At 37.3% G+C, this 22075-nt stretch overlaps 1 protein-coding gene across 1 annotated transcript in view; it reads left to right on the top strand.

The window, feature by feature from the left end:
- The window catches only part of csmd2 (CUB and Sushi multiple domains 2), a 358175-nt gene that overhangs the window by 15005 nt on the left and 321095 nt on the right, over positions 1–22075 (top strand). The window contains exon 2 of the mRNA XM_059350192.1: positions 8184–8400. Coding sequence (XP_059206175.1) covers positions 8184–8400 — 217 coding nt within the window. The remainder of the gene's footprint in view (positions 1–8183; positions 8401–22075) is intronic.

The raw sequence follows: 22075 nt of genomic DNA, 5'->3' as shown, positions 1-22075 counted from the left end.
GCACGCTGCCGCAGCTCTGTATGCCCGCTACTAAACAACTGCCCTGGCAAAGCAAACAATAGCTCCCACACACACAAACAGGGAGAAGCTGGAGTACTGCCCCAGCAAGGTCATACCTCTCCCTGTACGCCCATTTGGCGGTGTGCACACCGGAGACGCTTAGTGCCAAGCGGATGATGCCAGTGGCACAGTGGGGCTAAGCAGTGGACAACATATCTGTTGAACATCCACAGATATCAAGCATAGCTCACATTCCACAACAAGCCAATGCATACACTCTCCGTAGACATACAGAGGGATAAAAAAACACTAACCGCTAGAATAAGTTTGCAATTATCTTAATTGCTGAAGCAGCGTATTTGCTATTACCCCATATTTATAACGGTTCACCTGAGCAACTTAGAAAACATGACCTTCTACTTTGCCGGTGGTCTACCAGGCTAAAACAGCTCGGCCAGCAGTCTCTTTATGGGGTCTTTATGATGTGTCAGAGGGGTCAGCTGCAGTATGGGCTCTTCACTGCAGATTTACACTGAGGGGCTTCACAGTGGGTCACCAGCTCCCAGGAGCTAATTTCATAATGCACCCTGGGCGAGGCTTAAATAATTCAAGCGAGCCGGGAGTGAAGGATCTACTTAATCAAAGGCTCTGGGTTTTCAAAGAACAGAGAGAGTAGACTTACAGCACCTCACTTTACCTCAACTGCACTCTGATCTCATGATGGTTATTAACTATTTTGTGCAAAGAGGAGAATATTAATCAACACAGTAGAGCAAAAACACATCTTGCACCGACAATATTACTGTCAAAATCACAGTCGCTGCTGTAAGTCGCTCCTTAATGCCCACAAAAGTGCATTCTCGAGTGAAGTTTGATGTGTCTGTTTTTGTTTCCAATTCAATTCTGACCATCTATTTTTCAGCATGGATGAAATCTTTCTGGCTGCAGCCAAAAAAGCGAGCCCTCTAAAAGCACTATCTTTGTCTTTTAGACCAGATTGTGTGCGTCATTATCGATTTAAGAGTCGGTCACTTGGCACAGATGCCCACACTTCAAAATAGCATTCGGTCGAGCTCTGGCAGACTCAGTAGACTCATTCTTTGTCATGATTTTCTTTTTGGCTTAATTGTCACCATTAAACACAAACTCTGCTTTACTGTCTGGTGGATCACCTGTCATACGTCAGCTCTGTCCCCTAAAAACACACGCACTCTGATGATGTGAAACGCTTTTTTTTAGTTGCAAACTTACTCCTTTGGTGTCCTTTTTTAGCTTTGTAGTGTTTTCATTTTCTGCTTATACTTTGGAGGGTTATTACACTCTGCTGATGTCCAACATTATGTCCATACTACTATTTTGGGTTTCTACTTGAACATGTTTACCTGTCTTTTCCTAGTGTTTCTAGTGTTTAATGATATGCATCTGCACTATGTCTCTGCACCATCATTGGAGCCGGGGAATGACTGTGACTGCTGTGTATGACTGCAGGTTCTGTCTTTGGAAGGCCACAAAAAACTGACTTTGCTGTGTTTTTTTACAGTTTATAGGTTGGTAGTCACTCCAGATACCCAAACGTATGTGCAGAATATAGGTGACATTTACAGTGGGGACGTTGGGGACATGAATAAGAAAAATGGTTTATTGGCATGATAAGATCCAAATCAAAATAAATATTTAAGACACAAATGGAAAAAGTAACATCAGCTCAATTTTTTATTTATAAAAATCCCCCTAGACGTTTGATTTTTAAATAAGAATTTAAAAAAGCTACCAGTTTGGTTCGTGTTTCCTCACATTTTGTGTGTTCTTATATGGTTGGCAAGTTCATGTTTAACTTAATTTCTTGTGCATTTTTTCTTTTTTGCAAAAGAATTGCAATAAAATGTGATTTTAGAGAAACGGAGAGAGCATCTGTAACCATAACTATACAAAAGCGTAAAAAAACAATTATACCTAATACACAGTAACCACAACCAGATACACTGATCAACACATTTCCACAAGGTCAAACATATGCCAATGGAAATTATTTACAAAGCACAAGATTATATGTGTATCATTAACATGATTCGCTATGCTCTTTGATGTGCCATAATGCAATTCTTTCCCATCCCGCCATAATTATCTACTCTATTCTGATATATAGACACCCCCATTACATTGCATAATTCTGCTCTGTTGAAAAAGGCTTCAAGAGTGTTTTTCATCTAAGCCCTTATGTCCCCAACACAAAGTGACACCCCTTTGGCAGAAGCAGAGTAAAAGTGAGTTTAAACATTTGTCTGTTGAGCTTGGAGACTCACTGAATCATGTCTTTCTTCCAGTATTTCGATTCAATCATGAGAGCGATTAACAACATTTCAGCTGCCCTTTACCTCCCTCGTATTGTTTTGTAATCCATCCCAGCCCTCAAATCCGAACTCATTGCCTATGTAGGAGTTCACAGTCCACTCTGACCCCTATCAAGCTCTGCCATCAGGCCGCTGTATGAGCCATTGATTGGCATTTGTCTGATTGAGGCCTCGTAATGAAGGAGTTGATGAGGAGATTATTGAGCGGGCTGTAGATATGAAAATCAGGTAGGAGAGGTGGATGTGGAGGTTTTACCTGGATATTAGTATTGACCTGATGGTAATTGGGAGGGTTGGTGCTCACTTGCTGGGCCTATTTAAAGGCGTTAATGAAAAATCAGATGGAGAAAGCTCTGGCTTTGATCCTTGGTCTTCTCTCTTGTTGCTGGTTAAAGATGAAGACTGAGAGGAAGAGGAACAGGAGCGCATGCTCGGCTATTTCCAGCACTCTCTGCACTACATAGGTCATGTTTAGTTACTGGCAATTTTACACTGTTTTATTCATGTTGTAAGAATTCATTATAACTTCTGCACAGCAAACAACGAGCTAGATTCTCAATGCAACATTAAACACCTGACTAAAGTGTATTCAAGTGGGCAGGGTTCAAGTGCACACACATTAGCATCTTTTGGAAGAGGTCGAGCGCATATGAAGTGCTGAAAAGTGACGGCTGAGAGAGGCCCCAGCCAGTTTTTTTTTTTTTTTTTGATGAGACAGGCCCCGGGGAGTCAACAGTGGCATGATGGATATATTGTGACTGGAGATGCTATTATCATCCGGCTGCTACTGACGCCATCCAGACAGTCTGGATCTTTACCTCCTGACACTATCTCCCCTTCTCCCCTACCACCCCCACCAAAAATGTATTGTGATACGGTTTTGTTGTGCTGCCTGGAACAAAAAGCTAATATTGGGTTTGTTTGTTTGTCTCAGAGTGTGTGTGTGTGTGTGTGTGTGTGTGTGTGTCAGCTTGTGTTTTTCCAGCGGCATTTCAGAATTCATAAACACACCAATGTGGCACGTAGCCCCTTAAATCTTAAACACCCGGCTCGATTATTGCTGCGAAAATAAATGCAGCGCTCGCTTGTCTGGCTAACCAGGGATTATCCATGTCCATGTGTAATTTTTTGTCATTTATTTTCTTTTCCCCTCTGTACTTATTTTAAAAAGGTTTTTTGAGTGGAATGAAAATTTTCTCCATTTCTTCTCTTTCCTGTTGTCTTCTCCTCGTACGTTATTACCTGTAAATCCCTGTCGGTTTTTCAGAAATGAGGCACGTTTCAGAGTAAAGTTTGGACCTGTTTTTTTCAGCTTTGGGATTTTTGTACAAAGAGGCAGAGAACCTGTATGTTTCACAATGATTCTATAAGGGATACACATTCACCCTGGAGGGATTTAACAAAGCAGCCTTGCATGTTCCAAAGTGTGTTTACACAATATTTATTTATTTATTATAAATGCCCTCAGGTAACATAGCCTATTTGGATGCATTGATTTATTCCAGACATTTACACAGAAATGAGTATGGGTGTAAATGAACAAAAGAAAAATCATATCTACTGCGAGTGTTGCATTGTTTGCATTGTTGAATAATGTGGGTTATGCAGATAACAGATGTCCTCCAATTATACTCTCCTAATTACATTTTAATCAGGCTGCATTATGATTCAGGTCCGTGGCTGAAGCAAACAAAAGGAAAAAAATCCACATCATTTGTATAAATAGCGTGTATTCCTGCATGACATTCTAATTCAGTCCGTCTATGAGGATATGTATTTATGCACGCTTCTTTTAAGCGACCATAACTTATGTTTGGTTGCTCCTGCAAAGGGAAATTAATTCTGAGCATGTTGCATTCCTGCTGTCTTAGTTCAAAAGTTATAACACATATGGCTAATTATGGTGTGTCATTGTTTAACATGTTCACATTTTACTTTCTTGTCAGCTGTCTGTGGCAGACTGAGAGCTGACTGCTCACATTCAGCTGTCTGGAAGATGAAAATTAACATTAACCTCTGAACCCCAAGCAGTTTCAGGGCCCACTTTATTCACTGTGGCCTCGTTTTTCACTGCAATATATAAGTCCTGCATTGCTATGGAAACAGCACAATCACGGCTAGAATTAATGAGAACTGAGGTGTTTTTCATACAGCATAAGCATGGTTATAATGGCATAAATCATTAGTAAACAATGCTAGTTGACTTTCTTTGATTATTTCTTGTACGTAAAATAAAATTGGAATCTATACTTACAACATCTTGTAGTGCCCATAAGTGTCAAAAATGGAGCTTCACATACTATACATATTGAACCACATCCTCTCTTGTCCTCTCCTCTTTGGTCTGTGTAAACAGCCTGCAGTTCAATCAAAATTTCACTGAATTTCTCTCACCTGAATGTTGGTCTCGACTGAGTCAATCATGGCTTCCCAGTTGCACTGAGGAGTTCAGAATTTAATGTTTTTTAAAGAACCTATTTAGTGCAAACAGTAGAATTCAGTTATTTTTATTCAATATCAAAATTTTAAGCTTAGATTTGGTTAAATTGCCTGATGTTTGTCACACAATTTGTTCAAATCTAAAATAAAAATATCTGTGAATGATTTTTATTTTTTTACATTTTCAAAAAATGCCTCTTAAACCACCAGTGATTATGGGTTGCACAGGGTTAACCTCAACCTTTGAATAACCATCACCACATTAACATATTAAATTAGCGTGTTATGATCCACAGGACGACACACACACATACATGCACATATAATAATCTGCACATCACACTGACAGCACGCAGAGCTGCACAAAATATAAGTGCGCTCACACATCAGTTCACTTTAGCGATTAATTACAACTAAATCCCTAACATTGATTAAAGTCTCAGCTGTGCTCAGATCAGTAGAAGACAAGTCATTTAGCTCGGGGATTCAAAACACACACACACACACACACACACACACACACACACAAAGCTCACATTCCACACAACCACCCTAAGCTCTGCAATGATGGATGTCTACACACACAATTAGAATTTAAGATTGAAGGCTGTTTGAGCTGCCGCTGACAAAAATGGCGTCTGAGTAGAAATATCTCTTTCCTGTCCTCTCATCGTCTCCTCTCCAGCTATGTCATGTATCAACGTGGGAACCTATTGCTAATGTGGTGAAAGGGCCAGTGAGTGAGCAAGAGTGTGATGATGGAGGTGGTAGAGGTGGAGAACGCTAGGAGAGGCTGAGCCATTTAGCACCGAGATACTAATGGCTGGGGCTGCACGCTGTAGGTGATAATGGATGTTGCAGGATTTGGTGCTGTTTGACTGTGGGTGTGCATTTAAGAGTGTGTGTGTGTGTGTGTGTGTGTGTGTGTGTGTGGATTTATACAATTTCAATTCTTGGATGTAGAAAAGTGTATTTTATTTGCTTTAATACTGCTAAAATATTAAATCTTTCTACTCTCTGATCACACTTCTAACACACCTTTTTTTTTTTTTTATTAAACACACTATTGTTTTTAAACGAACCTGGTCTCACAGAAATCCGTGAAATAGCCACGGATTTCGCTTAACTCAAAATCTGTGGAATAGCCAGGGAATCGCTCAAATTTCCGTGAAACTGACACGGATTTCGCTACAATGCAAGTTAATGACAGTCATATCCCGTGACTATTAGTTCGTTCCAAGTCACGTGACTTTCAAGGTCCCAGCGGTCAGAACAAAAAACATGGCGGACAGTTCTCTCATTTTTAGTGAAAAATCAATATTTTGACTTAGTTTCTGCATAAAAATGGATTTTGATCACATTTCTAGCGAGAAATATATGTTTTATTTTCTAAATATTCACTCAGTGAATGTACATAATCACTTTGTATGTTGGAATAGCCACGGGATATGACTGGCATTAACTTGCATTGTAGCGAAATCCGTGTCAGTTTCACGGAAATTTGAGTGATTCCGTGAAACTGACACGGATTTTGAGTTAAGCGAATCCGTGGCTATTTAACGGATTTATGTGAGACCAGGTTGCTTTAAACACATTAACAATACAAAACACAGAAACAGAAGCCCTCCCCCCACCCCCCACCCCATCCCAACAGACAGCACATGCTATACAAAGTTAGGCAAAAAGTAAATAAATAAATACAGTTCTAGTTTGTCTCCACTCATGATCGCCAGTCAGAAAACCGTCTACCCATCAACAGCAGATTCTTCAGATCTGCAGGTATATAATCAAGAAAGGTTGTCCAAACAATTAAAAACAATTCTTCCTGACCCTTTACAGCAGCTTGTAATCTTTCATGAGGAGGATATCAAAGATCTCCCTGTACCAAAGGGTGACACTAGGTGGAAGGGTTTTGATCCAGTTTTTTAATATACACTTTCGAGCAACGAGAAGGACTTTATCAAGGAGCTTATGATGTGACGCAGTGAGATGTAAGTCCCTAGAGCATGGGTCTCAAACTTGCGGCCCGCGGGCCAGTTGCGGCCCTCGTGATGATACTTTGTGGCCCTCACTTTGATGTGAAAGTTTAGTGTGAGTTTTATATGAATAGCACTTTACCGTGTTGTGTGTGGAAGGTCCTTTAATTGCTTTTTTTTGGTAATTTTGTGTCTTTTTTGGTCATTTTGTGTCTTTTTTTTTTGGGTCATTTTGTCTTTTTTTGTTTCTTTTTTGGTAATTCTGTGTCCCTTTTTTTGGTCATTTTGTGTCTTTTTTTGTCATTTTGTGTCTTTTTTGTATTTCTGTGTCTTGTTTTGGTCATTTTGTGTCTTTTTTGTTCATTTTGTGTCTTTTTTTTGTCATTTTGTGTCTTTTTTTGTCATTTTGTGTCTTTTTTGTATTTTTGTGTCTTTTTTTGATCATTTTGTGTCTTTTTTAAGTAATTTAGTTGTTTTTCTGTCATTTTGTGTCTTTTTTGGTCATTTTGATACTGCCTCCAGTGGCCCCCAGGTAATTTGAGTTTGAGACCCCTGCCCTAGAGGGAAGGCCTAGAAGGAAAACCCCAGGGTCTTTCTTAATTTGTATTTTAAATATCCCACTGACCAACTTTGAAATAAGTGACTGAGAAAATCTGGAGATTAGTTTACATTCCCAAAAGTAATGGAAATACGTCGCCCTTTCTAAGTTGCACTTGATACACAGAAGAGATATGGAGTGGTCTATTTTGTTTAAAATAACAGGAGTAATATGCAGCCTGTCAGTGGTGGAATGTAACTAAGTACATTTACTCAAGTACTGTACTTAAGTACACTTTTGAGGTATTTGTACTTTACTTGAGTATTTTTATTTTATGTAACTTTACACTTATACTCCACTACATTTTGAGGTAAATATTGTACTTTTTACTCCACTACATTTAGTTGATAGCTTTAGTTACTTTACAGGTTGAGATATAACATAAAATATAAGATCAATTTAAAGTGTTTAGACATATTTTTAATTAAACCTCATAACAGTATTTTAAGTAGATACAATGAGTCCTGTCTTTACTAAATTAAAACACTGGTTACATAAAAGGCACATTACAAATAATGTAATAATATATTTAGAATATATAAAACAATCTGATTGGGTCCATTCTGCATAACGAGTACTTTTACTTTTGATACTTTAAGTACATTTTGATGCTGATACTTTTGTACTTTTACTTGAGTAAGTTTTGAATTCAGGACTTTTACTTGTAGTGGAGTAATTTCACAGTGTGGTATTAGTACTTTTACTTAAGTAAGGGATCTGAATACTTCCCCCAACACTGCAGCCTGTGAAGTATCTTGTACTGAGTTTCTACACACCTTTTTTAATAACTGCCTTTTTCTTTTCTTTTTCTCCTCACAGCTCAGAACTGCAGCTACACACTTCACAGTCCCAATGGGACGATAGAGAGCCCCGGCTACCCGTACGGTTATCCTAACTACGCCAACTGTACATGGGTGATCGTGGCGGCGGAGCACAACCGGATACAGCTGGTGTTTCAAGGCTTCGCCCTCGAGGAGGACTTTGACATCTTGTCTGTTTATGACGGGCCGCCCAGCCCGGGGAACCTGCGGACACGGTAAGGACGGCCTACTCTTCATTTATGTGCATGTTATGTTTGTGCTGGTTTTGTTATGTCGAGGGTTTTACCAGCAGGGTACATAACTTTGCCAATATGCAAACAACAATTTGACATTTGAAGGATATTTCAAATATGCTCGTAAAGAGTAAAACAGGTTAGAATACAGAACATTTAAGAAAAGTTCTGGTTTTATTACAACATTGCTCATATTTTCATTTTTAACTTCCTTTTACAGTCATGGAAGAAAAAATATTAGACCATTTTATTCTTCAACTTCTTGTTCATTTTAATGCCTGGCACAACTAAAGGTACATTTGTTTCAACGAATATAATGATAATAACCAAAATCATTATCAAGTAAACCATGGAAAATGTCTAGACATCAGCTCTTAAATTAAACTCTTATCAGCTATTTTTGTTGTTATCATTATATTTCTCCAAACAAATGTACCTTTAGTTGAACCAGGCATTAGAATATTATTTTATTATATTTTTTTTCCATGACTGTATAGTCTATATCCTTTGTTGAATGCACTTGTTAGTTTTTGTCACGTTTAGTCAACTACATCCTGCTTTATTAGTTTTAGTGGACTAAAAGTTTGAGCAGGTTAGTCTCATCTTGGTCAAAGAAAACTAACTATTTTAGTTTTAGTGACTAAAACTTGTTGACATCAAATTATAGGCCTGTATCTCAGTGAACATGTCAGTCAATTTATTCAATTTATGTATTTTACACAAGAGTTTATCTGTTTAAATCACAGTTTGAGTAATTTGCAGGAAGTCTCTGATCTAGTGTTCTGAAGGAGTCAGTTGAAGGAATCCATCCAGACATGGAGTATGTTCTGCAGCTGTTTTATGTCCACAGTGCTTTCCTTCTGATAAACCAATGCATTTGTAGTTCTAGTAGTAGGAAATATCGACTTTTTTTGTTTCTCCCAAGCCCTGTTGTTGTCATCCTTTACTTTTACTTTAGTAAGTTGCTCCGAGTCTTCTCTATTTTAGCCTTTTTTCATCAACAATATCATAGTTAGTGTTTAATGGTGCCAACTGGTGCTATCACCCACTGCCTCATTATAGTCTTTGAAAAAAAAGCTCATTGATAAACATATTTAGTCATGGTGTTCGTTCATAAGGAAATTAACACTGCACTGTACCCCTTCCTAGTGAATATTTTTGATCATTAGACACTCTCCATAAAGGACATGAAGTATTTATTACAACGCTGGCCTGCCAGACGGCTTTGAAGCCAGGGAAACCACATTTCTAGCTTTCAGTTGCATACTGTGCTGCAGGATTATTATATCTGAGAGGGCATCCTTTTTTATATTGATCGCAAAGTTCAAAGGAAGAGAATTTAAACTGTTGAAACAAATAATGTTTACATATGCATACAACTTTTTGTAGTACTAGCAGGCCATGAAGTTGTACATGGTGCTCATGTTGTGCAGCAGAGCAGTGGGGGGTTCAGGGCTCAGATCTGGGAACACTGTGATCCTGCCAGCCACAGCTCATTCACACAGCTAACCCCCAAGATAGCAAAACTTTTTGGAAGTAAAAAACAGTCTGTTGTCAACATCATCACACTACATACAGACAAACTTCCTGGTTGAAATTTGAGCATGGATGGATAACTGAACAGGCCAACCAAACACAGCCCAGGGGCCCAAAGAGTCAAAGCTCAGCCCTGCAAAATGTCACTCCAGGACAGAAGACGAAGAAAAACATCAAGGAAAAGACCAAAACAAATACAAAGTACAGAGAATAACTACAAAGAGACACACAATGACAACACAGATACAGAATGACCAGAAAGAAACACAAAATGACCACAAATAGATACAGAATAACTACAAAGAGATACAATATAACAACAAAGAAACACAAAAAGACAATAAAGAGATACTGAATTACTACAAAGAAACACAAAATGACAATAAAGAGATACTGAATTACTACAAAGAGACAAAGTGACTACAAAGAGACACAAAAAGACAATGAAGAGATGCCGAATGATTACACAGACACAAAATGACAAGAAAGAAACACAAAGTGACTACAAATAGATACAAAATGACAACAAAGAGATACAAGATCAAGAGACAGAGCGACTACAAAGAGACACAAAATGACAACAAATACACAACATGACAACAAAGGGATACAAAATAACTACAAAAAGACAGAATGACTACAAAGAGACACAAAATGATAACAAAGAGATACCAAATTAATACAAAGAGACACACAATGACAACAAAGACACAACATGACAACAAAGGGATACAAAATGACAACAAAGACATACAAACTAACTACAAAAAGACAGAATGACTACAAAGAGACACACAATGACAACACAGATACAAAATGACCAGAAAGAAACACAAAATAACCACAAATAGATACAGAATTACTACAAAGAAACACAAAATGACAACAAAGAGATACAAAATAACTACAAAGTGACTACAAAGAGACACAAAAAGACAATGAAGAGATGCAGAATGATTACACAGACACAAAATGACAAGAAAGAAACACAAAGTGACTACAAATAGATACAAAATGACAACAAAGAGATACAAGATCGAGAGACAGAGCGACTACAAAGAGACACAAAATGACAACAAATACACAACATGACAACAAAGGGATACAAAATAACTACAAAAAGACAGAATGACTACAAAGAGACACAAAATGATAACAAAGAGATACCAAATTAATACAAAGAGACACACAATGACAACAAAGACACAACATGACAACAAAGGGATACAAAATGACAACAAAGAGATACAAAATAACTACAAAAAGACAGAATGACTACAAAGAGACACACAATGACAACACAGATACAAAATGACCAGAAAGAAACACAAAATGACCACAAATAGATACAGAATAACTACAAAGAAACACACAATGATAACAAAGAGACACAAGATGACAATGAAGAGATACTGAATTACTACAAAGAAACACAAAATGACAACAAAGAGATACAAAATAACTACAAAGTGACTACAAAGAGACACAAAAAGACAATAAAGAGATGTCGAATGATTACACAGACACAAAATGACAAGAAAGAAACACAAAGTGACTACAAATAGATACAAAATGACAACAAAGAGATACAAGATCGAGAGACAGAGCGACTACAAAGAGACACACAATGACAACAAATACACAACATGACAACAAAGGGATACAAAATAACTACAAAAAGACAGAATGACTACAAAGAGACACAAAATGATGACTTAAAGACACAAAATGACTGTAAAGCGTAACAAATGCACAGGGGGACGTGTAGAGACAAAGAGACATAAAAACAACAAAAACAAAACTACAAAGTCTTGTCTTGCTGACAGCTGGTGGGCTATTGGCTCAGTGTCTCAGAAAGCGTCTTTGAGCTACTTGCTGTAGTTGAGCATGCACACAATTTGGCATTTTAGTGTAATTTCCGGTTCACTCAATTTGGCTTTTATCTCCGTATGAAGTGAAAGCTACCCCTGTTTACTACCTGCCTGTTCATCCAAACAATCCTCTCCTGCACCATCAGATTGTTTTGGTAGTGATGTCACTGTTTTACCAGATCTCATTGATTTCTTTGGTGGGTGCAATGTTTTTGTAACCAATAAAACGGATTGGCAAAACCATTAAATTAAGACCTGGAACTGAAAATGTCCTTTATAGAGGTATTTGGACTTGAAGGTGTTGATGAAGGTAGTGGAGTGGAAACTGTGAAAGAGGAAAAAAAAACTCTAATGGAGACTGTAATCAGTGGTGCATGCAGAGGCAGCTGAAGCACAGCCTTCGGTGACTAATACAGGACCGACTCTATGACAGCAGCCAAGGTTATTCACTGTGATTCTGGGTACATTTTGTGCTGCAGAGCTACTAGCAAAAACGAAATGAAGCTCACTTGGGTGTGAAGGCTCCAACAAACAATTTGTGAATCAACAGTCTCATCCTCAACCATCAATTTACCAGCCTGAGAGCGGCCCGCCTGGTGCTAACACCGAAATATTCACTCTTCACTCAGAATTTCATGCTCACTAACTTTACACATTTCCATCCATTCAGGATTTTAGAAATAAACATTGTTAGGCTGAACTGCCGTCTAAAGAGCCATACTTTTATTTGTAATATCTGCAAATATGAGCCACAGAGCTCCTGATGCATTTATGTACGGTATTTCGGGATATTATTGCTTGCAGCCTAATATCAGTCAGACCTCTTGGCAGTCCCTCACTTACAGGCGAACTTAATTAGTGACAATTTCTGCATCTGATCAGCGGAAGCGACACCAAAAGCTGCTTTTTAATTCCTGTCACCTTCTGCTATGAGCTCGGCCTTGCAAATAGTTTAAAGCATATGTTACGCCAGCCCTCCAGAGACAGATGAGAGAAATATTCTTAAGGGCTTTTTTGTTATGGAGAATGTTTTGAGTCTGTGTCCGCCTCCCCGCTGATACCTCTCTCTCTCCCTCACCTCTTCCCCTCCCCGAGCCTCTCATTCTGTGCCAGCGGTGTCTCCACTGCATCTCCCTGCAGAAAGGGAATGAAAGAGAGAAGAAAATCCATTATGGATTTGTGTTGCGCTGCTCTCCTCAGCCTTTCTCCTGTTTGGACCTCTGGGCTCTGTTGTATATTGATGCTCCAGCGGGACGGGAGGGGTCCACTCTCTCTGTCTCAGCGCTTTGAAAATAAGTGAGGGGAAAGAAAATGAATTTGAAAAAAAAAGGGGGTGAGAAAAGAGAGAAAAATACAGGAAAATAAGAGATGAAGAAACAGTAGGAGTGCTCAAGAGTTTGCAGAGTACACAGATCTCCTTTAGATTCTGCTTGTGTTGTCTTTAACCAGAGTTCCTCTCTTTTTTTTCTTTTTGCTTCATCTATAAGCGAGGCTGGCAGTCAACATGTATTCCCACCCCCTCCTACTTCACACACATTTATATGCACATTTTCACACACACACAAAGATGCACATCTGATAATTCAGCCCTCCCTTCCCTCTCATCTCCCACTTGTGTCAAAAGTAATTTTCTTTCCATCCCTCTTGCTCCTCTTCCTCCAATTTCTCTCTACCTCCCCTCATTTCCTCCTCACCTATTTTTTTTAATGTTGTATCTCCTCTGCCCTGTTCTCCATTTTGCATTCTGTGTTTGCTGAACTGGATCAGCCTTTCATGTATAGCACGCTATAGGTTGGAATATTCCCTTTAATCTCAAGTACTCATCAAACATGAATGTTTTGCCTCTCTTCACGTTCAAACCATCACCTTTGATTTTTTATTTTTCAAAGCCGTCACTTTTCTCTAGATTTGTTTATTTATCAATGCATTTATTCCCTGCTGTCACAGTAAATTGTTGTTATCAGGAGAATCCTGGTTTACAAATCAGATTAGCTATATATATGCCGGAGCTATATATGTCCCCCTGCTGTGTGTCTGCTCCTGCAGCCGTTGCTTTATGAGTCACAGTCACTCCTTAGGAAATACATATATGAGTCAGTCTGTTGCTGCAGCACTTCATTAAACTGACGATCCCAACTGACACCTGGGAAGCAGAGGGAGAACTCGACAGAAGTTTCACTTGCTTGAAATGAACACACAGAAAAAGTGCATGCAGTGATATATGTCCCAAATTGCGAGATCAAGCTGCACTGTAAAAAAAAAAACTGTTGTTTTTACGGTAAAAAACTGGCAGCTGTGGTTGCCAGAACTTTACCGTAATAAATACGGTGCAACTTTTTGTAATATTACGGTAAAATTATATTAGCACTGTTGATTTTTTAAGATTGCCATTTAATTCCATATTTTACCGTAAAAAAATAAAGTTTTTCCATCAAAAGAAATGCTGTTCTGCCATATAATTGACAAGAAAAATACTTCATAAAACCGCATGAATTAAAAATTTTACCATTAAATATTTCAGTATATTTCTGTTGGAGGTATGGTGTTTGGTACAATTAACAGTGATAAAAGTATGTTTTACAAAAAATAAATGCAAAAATGATGGCTTGTATATATATTACAGTATATTTTTATTACAAACACGGTGCCAGTGTATTTTACAGTGGAGTAATGTATTTTAAAAAAAAAAGGTAAAAAAATACTCTTTTAGCTGATATATACATTTACGCTGTTTCATTGTTACTGAAACTGAATTAACCCATTTATCATTTTACGGTCTTTTACTGTCATGGTTTAGCAGTTTTTCACCGTAAAATCTACAGACATTTTTTACAGTGTGCTGTCATTGTTCGATTGCTGTTAATTAAGCAGAGCGATCCTTTCCAGAGATGGTGTTAGTGGTTAAGTGGTTAAGTGCATCTTGCGCCCTCAGTGTTGTGGAAGCTATCAGTTTACTTTCCACACAGCAGAGAAACTAAGCTCAAGGTGAAATCTGTTTTGCTGACTTAACCCATAAGAACCCAAGACCAAAATATGTTTAAAGGAAAATTATGGGGGATATACCACAGACCAAGTGGACCACATAGAACACATTGATGATGTTTAAAAAAAAATTCTACCCCTAAATGTCAAAGATCTGTGATGTGACATATATATGTTACATTGGGCGTTTTTGGTATTTATGTTCATAATATTTCTTATTTTAAAATAAATAAACTAGACACATTTTCTGCTTACAGAAACAGAAATTAGACTTTTTCTTTGCATCTCCACAACATATATCAAAATTGTGACATTAATAGTGCTGTATAACAACAAATTATTTTTCAGTTTTGTTTTAAAGTAAATTAATAATAATAAAAACATAAATAACCATTTGCCTTTTTGTTTGCATCTCCATAACGTATATCAAAATTGTGACAGGAAATATGGGCAGAACAAGTTAAATGTAACACAGGACACCCTATTAATGGGTTAGAAGTGTTAAATGGGTTTATTTTTAGATTCTAGAAGATTTGAAGTGTTTGTTACAAGGGTGTCACCATGGGTTCTTATGGGTTAAGTAGATCAAACATATGCAACAAAATGCTTTTTATCCTTTTATTTGCAATATTATGTCAAATAATAATAATAACTTTATTTATATAGCACCTTTTAAAAGCAAGTTACAAGGTGCTGTACAACAGAAATAAAACATATCAAAGACAATTTACTGACAACAACAAAATAAAACAACAAGAAGAAATTACATTTAAAAAAACTTTAAAAAAATGTAAAATTCAAAATCACCAATCACAACAAGGTAATCATACAACAGTAATAAAAGGAAATTAAGAGAAGGCCAATCGAGAAAAGTGAGTTTTTTAAAAGAGATTTAAAAGAAGCCACTGTGCTTGCCTGCCTGACTTTATTGTAACAACATTAGTGTGTTAACGTATTTTTATGTTTTGCCAAAAAGTTAGGAAAATGAATCTAATGGACACACAGCTTTCTGACAATCAACAAAAATCCTAAAAATCAACCTTCACAGCAGTCTGTGAAGGACTATACCACTGCTTGTTTTAGCCATAGACTGTATAAAATAGGGATGTAGTCTCCATGACATCATCCATATGCTTTTGAAGAGCCAACATGAAGTGGGTGGCTACAGCTGTTGCATGACTCCTCATAACCATATGCCAAAAATGGCTAAAGAAGTGGAGTGTTGGGGAATTTGGGAGCCCCGTTGAAGTCTGGTTGCTGCAACAGACCACCTGCGATGGTTGCCACTATGGTTCCCCTGTCATTCTAAGTTGCCAAACTCTCCATTATGCCTAACTTAAAGCAAAAAATAAAATAAATGTGTGAGTTATATAAAAATAGCTGTGAACATGTTTATTTCTGCTGTATAGTTCGGCATTTTAACATAGAGGTCTATGGGGATAGACTCCCTTTTGGAACCAACCCCAAGTGGCCGTTCAGGGAACTGCAGGAGGCTGCTGCTGGTGGGTCTGTTTGGCTGGACTCTAACTGTTCTCAAGGACATGAGATTAAATCAGTCAGCTCAATAGAGTGGGCGGATTGAAGGGTCTGGATCCAGGATAGAGGGTTAGATGAGACTGACATCCATCTCATGTACAGAGAGGAAGTGGTTAGCCTAGCTTAGTATAAAGATAGATAGATAGATGGATAGATAGATAGATGGATAGATGGATAGATGGATAGATGGATGGATGGATGGATGGATGGATGGATGTATGGATGGATGGATGGATGGATGGATGGATGGATGGGTAGGTAGGTAGGTAGATAGATAGATAGATAGATAGATAGATAGATAGATAGATAGATAGATAGATAGATAGATAGATAGATAGATAGATAGATAGATAGATAGATAGATAGATGGATAGATGGTCTACGATCTTTTGTTTTTGTCCCGCCCACTTAAAATCAAACCGTGATTGGTCAATTTTCCCATCACTCTCCAAACCAAAACACACATCTTGGCCCATACAGTGTATGGCTTGGCCTCCCCCTAGATTCGTGAAGTCCTAACCAATTAATGAGCTAGCTAACCGGGCTTCCATGGAGACGGATGATTCTGATTGGATAACATGTTTCAGGACAGTAACCCTTTCATTGCTGATGTGAACTTGACAGTAAACTTAACTTTAGAACATAGATGAGAGAAAATGTATTAAATATATTGTATTAAATTAAATGAGATAGTTAAAAAATATATGTACATATATTGATACTCATATTTTTTGGTTTAGAATTTTTAAGGCGTAGAAGGCCCTGAAGGTTCCCCTCTGCTCTATATAGTATCAAAACTGTCAAAACATGAATTAGTGCTGTCTGTTGTTTGTCATGGACAGAAATGTGAAGGGGGACTGTGCGGTTTGGTAACATGTTGTCCAAAAACTGTTCATCCTCCTGCCCAGACATCTAATGTGTATGATATCACTGTATGACAACAGAACTCAGTGAAGGTGTACACTGGGTCAAAACAAGGATGTTTTTATCAAGAAATAGCTACACAACATTACTTGTGCTGAAGTGTTTGTCAGTGAATTCTTGAACTTTGGACAGAGCCAGGCTAACTCTTTCCTGTTGCTTTTAGTCTTGACATCAACCAGCTAAAACATCCTGCCTCCAGCTCTGTAATTGTGTAACTCAAAGACATGAGATCGATATCCTCCTCTAACAAAACTGCTTACCATTGTTTTGTTGTTTTCCATTTATTTCAATAGAGCATTAAAATCAACTTTTCCTGCCTCAAAATTGGTTTAGCATGTTTCATCCTCCACAGCTTCACCTTCATTTTGTTGTTACACAACTGTCAAGTGGTTAAAGAGCAGATTGCATGTAAACATTTCATGTTGAATGCCTTTTTTTCCGAGTCAGTCACGCAACCATATCCTTGAGATTCACATTCTCCTTTTTTTCTAAAAGCCGTGGAGAATCTGAATGTTTGTCCACAGGAATACAAAGCGTCTGAATGTGATGCTTTGCAGCAGCTGATGCTGTGATGAACGGGCATCCTTGAATGCAACAGTTAAATGGACCCTTTTCAAACTGGCCCCACTGCATTACCACATGACAATAAGTGTGACCTTAGAAAATAAAATTGCTACTGTGATGGATTGCCTTAATATAGTTTCTGCAAGCCGATTTGATTTGAACAGTTATGTAAATTAGTGGCTGTCGGAGAGAGAGAAAAATAAATAACTGTGGCATCTTTTAAAAAATGTTCAGTAAAGTATGCATGAATTGTAATTGCCTATTGTTGGAGCAAAATCCCTTCAAAACCCCTTATTGTAATTTCCCCCATCTGTTTTCAAAACTGTTAGTGTTGGCAATAGTTAATTACATTTTAATAATGCAGTAAAATCATTATCTGGTCATTTATCTGCAAAGTGGCAATTTTACAGTCTCTTGTGGCCATAGGCAACAATTTCCAGGAGCCTCCAACCAATCACCATTCATCACCATTATGTTATAAACAATCTGACAAGAAAAATGTTTAAAGTCTCTGTTTTTTTTTTACATTTTAAATGTTCCTATGAGTAGAACATGCATGAATTATTACCTAGACATGATAAAAACATGTTTTAATGGGCTTTGATACCTTAAATTGTCTAAATAATGGAAATACTATAAAAAAAATATAATGGAATAAAACATAATTTAAAGGGTGGTAGTTATTATATTGCCATATAGCAACAATGCCTTATCATGGAAAGCCCCTTAAAATCTCAATTTTCCTATTTAATTTATTTAATAATGCACCCAATATCATAATTTTCATTTCGTTTTCATTCAATAAACATTTTTTTACGTAATTTATTCTGACCCAATTTTGTCAGTTGTGAATTTAGCACTGAAATATTATTTTAGAGTTTGTTCCTCATTTTCTAACATTTCATAGATTAAATGATTCATTCAATTTACAATCACTTTTTTGTGAATATAGAACTAAAATAATCACATTTTAAAGATTAATCACATTTTTGCCATTCTGGAGAGAAGTTGTCGATAGCTGAGGTGGACTGTAAGGAGATATTAGCTGAATTTGTAACAAAGTGTATCAGATTAGTGGACTTTAACTTTAAATTGCTTAATTATGCATCCAGCAGAGATGGAGCAACATTAGCATTCATTTGGAGTTGTGCTTGAGTCTATCTAATGAATGTAATGTAAGTTAGCTATTTGGCAACTTTGTTCTTCTGGTCTTTTGTGCTGGGCTGGTAGCATATAATTAATTTTTAGAGTCCCTGTAGCATAAATAGCACTAATAAGAGGATTGGGACTGAACAAAACAGGAAAGTTGCTCCCCAGAAAACCAGAAGTGAGTTGAAAGATGCTAGAAAAGCCTGGATGATAATTTAGTAGGTAAACGTGGCTGTTACCTTCCAAATAACACATAATCATCTGATCTGTTGTTAATTTAATCTGGTTTTCCATGCAATAACAAGACACCTGACTATGCTTGTTGTATAGACCAGTAGTTCTCAACCTTTTTGAGTCGCGACCCCCAATTTAACATGCATGTTGTCCGCGACCCCCGCTCACTGAACACAATCTCACACGCACAGTTCAGATAACCCAAAAAAGAAGCAAAATGACCAAAAAAGGAAACAAAATGACCAAAAAAAGGAAACAAAATGACCAAAAAAGACACAAAATGACCAAAAAAACCCACAAAATGACCAAAAAAAGACACAAAATGACACAAAAAAGAAACAAAATTACCAAAAAGACACAAATGACAAAAAAAACACAAAAAGACCAAAAGAAGGAAACAAAATGACCAAAAAAGACACAAATTGACCACAAAATGATCAAAAAAAAGACACAAAATGACCAAAAAAGACACAAATTGACCACAAAATGATTAAAAAAAAGACACAAAATTACCAAATAACACACAAAATGACAAAAAAAAATAAAAAATTACCAAACACATGAACACTTTAACACAGTGGAGACAGAGCTGACTTCCAAAATGATTTGGCGACCCCCAGAAATCACCTCGCGACCCCAATTGGGGTCCCGACCCCAAGGTTGAGAACAGCTGGTATAGACAACATATGGACCGTTGAATGGACCAACATATGATTAACTTGAAGCACTTTTGCCTTAATATAACAGTTAGTCATGATCTTCTCAGTGTCACATGTGCAAGATAGTGAAAACAGGATATCTTGATCATGTATGTGATCAAATATTGGTCCTCTTAAAGTGGCAGACCCCCTTTTTTCGCAACTAAACCATAAAATGTGGGTTTTATATTACTGCCCTTTAGGAAATATGAGATAAAGTAATTGCTGCCATATGGCAATAGAGGGCTAAATAACCCACATTATAAGGCCAGTGCTCATCAGTAAGATGATTGTGATGGAGCTTCCTGTGAGACCCCAGTTACCCTGGTGGCCTGGGTTAAACACAGCCTGTGGTATTGTATTGTCTTTTTTTGGTCATTTTGTGTCTTTTTTTGGTCATTTTGTGTCTATTTTGGTCATTTTGTGTCTTTTTTTGGTCATTTTGTGGTCAATTTGTGTCTTTTTTGGTCATTTCGTGTCTTTTTTTGGTCATTTTGTTTCCTTTTTTTGGACATTTTGTGTTTTTTTTTTGTCATTTTGTGTCTTTTCTGGTCATTTTGTGTCTTTTTTTGGGTCATTTTGTGTCTTTTTTGGTCATTTGTGTCTTTTTTGGTCATTTGTGTCTTTTTTTGGTCATTTTGTGTCTTTTTTGCTAATTTTTGTCTTTTTTGATTATTTTGTCGTCAATTTTTGTCTTTTTTGGTCATTTTGTTTCCTTTTTTGGTCATTTTGTTTCTTTTTTGGGTGATCTGAACTGTGCGTGTGAGATTGTGTTCAGTGAGCGGGGGTCATGGACAACATGCATGTTAAATGGGGGGACCCCCTTTCTCGCAACTAAACCATAAAATGTGGGTTTTATATCACTGCCCTTTTGGAAATATGAGATAAAGTAATTGCTGCCATATGGCAACAGAGGGCTAAATAACCCACATTATAAGGCCAGTGCTCATCAGTAAGATGATTGTGATGGAGCTTCCTGTGAGACCCCAGTTACCCTGGTGGTCTGGGTTAAACACAGCCTGTGGTATTATAGCACAGTAGTCACACAGACTTCCCATGACTAAAGCAACAGCCAACTTAACCTGAAGCGATACAGTGAGACTCCACCAGCTCGCTCGCTGTCACTCTGTACAATAGTGCACATTTCTTACTTGTAAAAAGCTTTTTTCCCTCCCTTTTTTTTTTTTTTTTTTTTTACATTTGTGTCACATCTCACCTTGTAACTGCCAATTGGGGAAACGCTGAGTACATTTCAGAAAGCTATCGTTGTATGTGAGAGCATCTCTCTCCACATTTTGTGTCTTTTTTTGGGTCATTTTGTGTCTTTTGTGGTCAATTTTTGTCTTTTTGGGTCATTTTGTGTCTTTTTTGGTCATTCTGTGTCTTTTTTTGGTCATTTTGTGGTCAATTTGTGTCTTTTTTGGTCATTTTGTTTCCTTTTTTTTTTACATTTTGTGTCTTTTTTTAGTCATTTTGTGTCTTTTTTGTGTCATTTTGTGTCTTTTCTGGTCATTTTGTGTCTTTTTTGGGCCATTTTGTGTCTTTTTTGGTCATTTGTGTCTTTTTTTTGGTCATTTTGTGTCTTTTTTGGTCATTTTATGTCTTTTTTTGGTCATTTTGTGGTCAATTTGTGTCTTTTTTGGTCATTTTGTTTCCTTTTTTTTACATTTTGTGTCTTTTTTTAGTCATTTTGTGTCTTTTTTTGGGTCATTTTGTGTCTTTTCTGGTCATTTTGTGTCTTTTTTTGGGCCATTTTATGTCTTTTTTGGTAATTTGTGTCTTTTTTTGGTAATTTGTGTCTTTTTTTGGTCATTTTGTGTTTTTTTTGCTAATTTTTGTCTTTTTTGGTCATTTTGTTTCCTTTTTTTGGTCATTTTGTTTCCTTTTTTTGGTCATTTTGTTTCTTTTTTGGGTGATCCCAAATTGATTGGTGAATTGCTGCCATATGGCAACAGAGGGCTAAATAACCCACATTATAAGGCCAGTGCTCATCAGTAAGATGATTGTGATGGAGCTTCCTGCGAGACCCCAGTTACCCTGGTGGTCTGGGTTAAACACAGCCTGTGGTATTATAGCACAGTAGTCACACAGACTTCCCATGACTAAAGCAACAGCCAAGTTAACCTGCAGCCATACAGTGAGACTCCACCAGCTCGCTCGCTG

Source organism: Centropristis striata, chromosome 14 (genome assembly GCF_030273125.1).
Source record: "Centropristis striata isolate RG_2023a ecotype Rhode Island chromosome 14, C.striata_1.0, whole genome shotgun sequence".
Classification (NCBI taxonomy): Eukaryota; Metazoa; Chordata; class Actinopteri; order Perciformes; family Serranidae; genus Centropristis; species Centropristis striata.
This window is presented reverse-complemented; position numbering and strand designations above follow the sequence as displayed.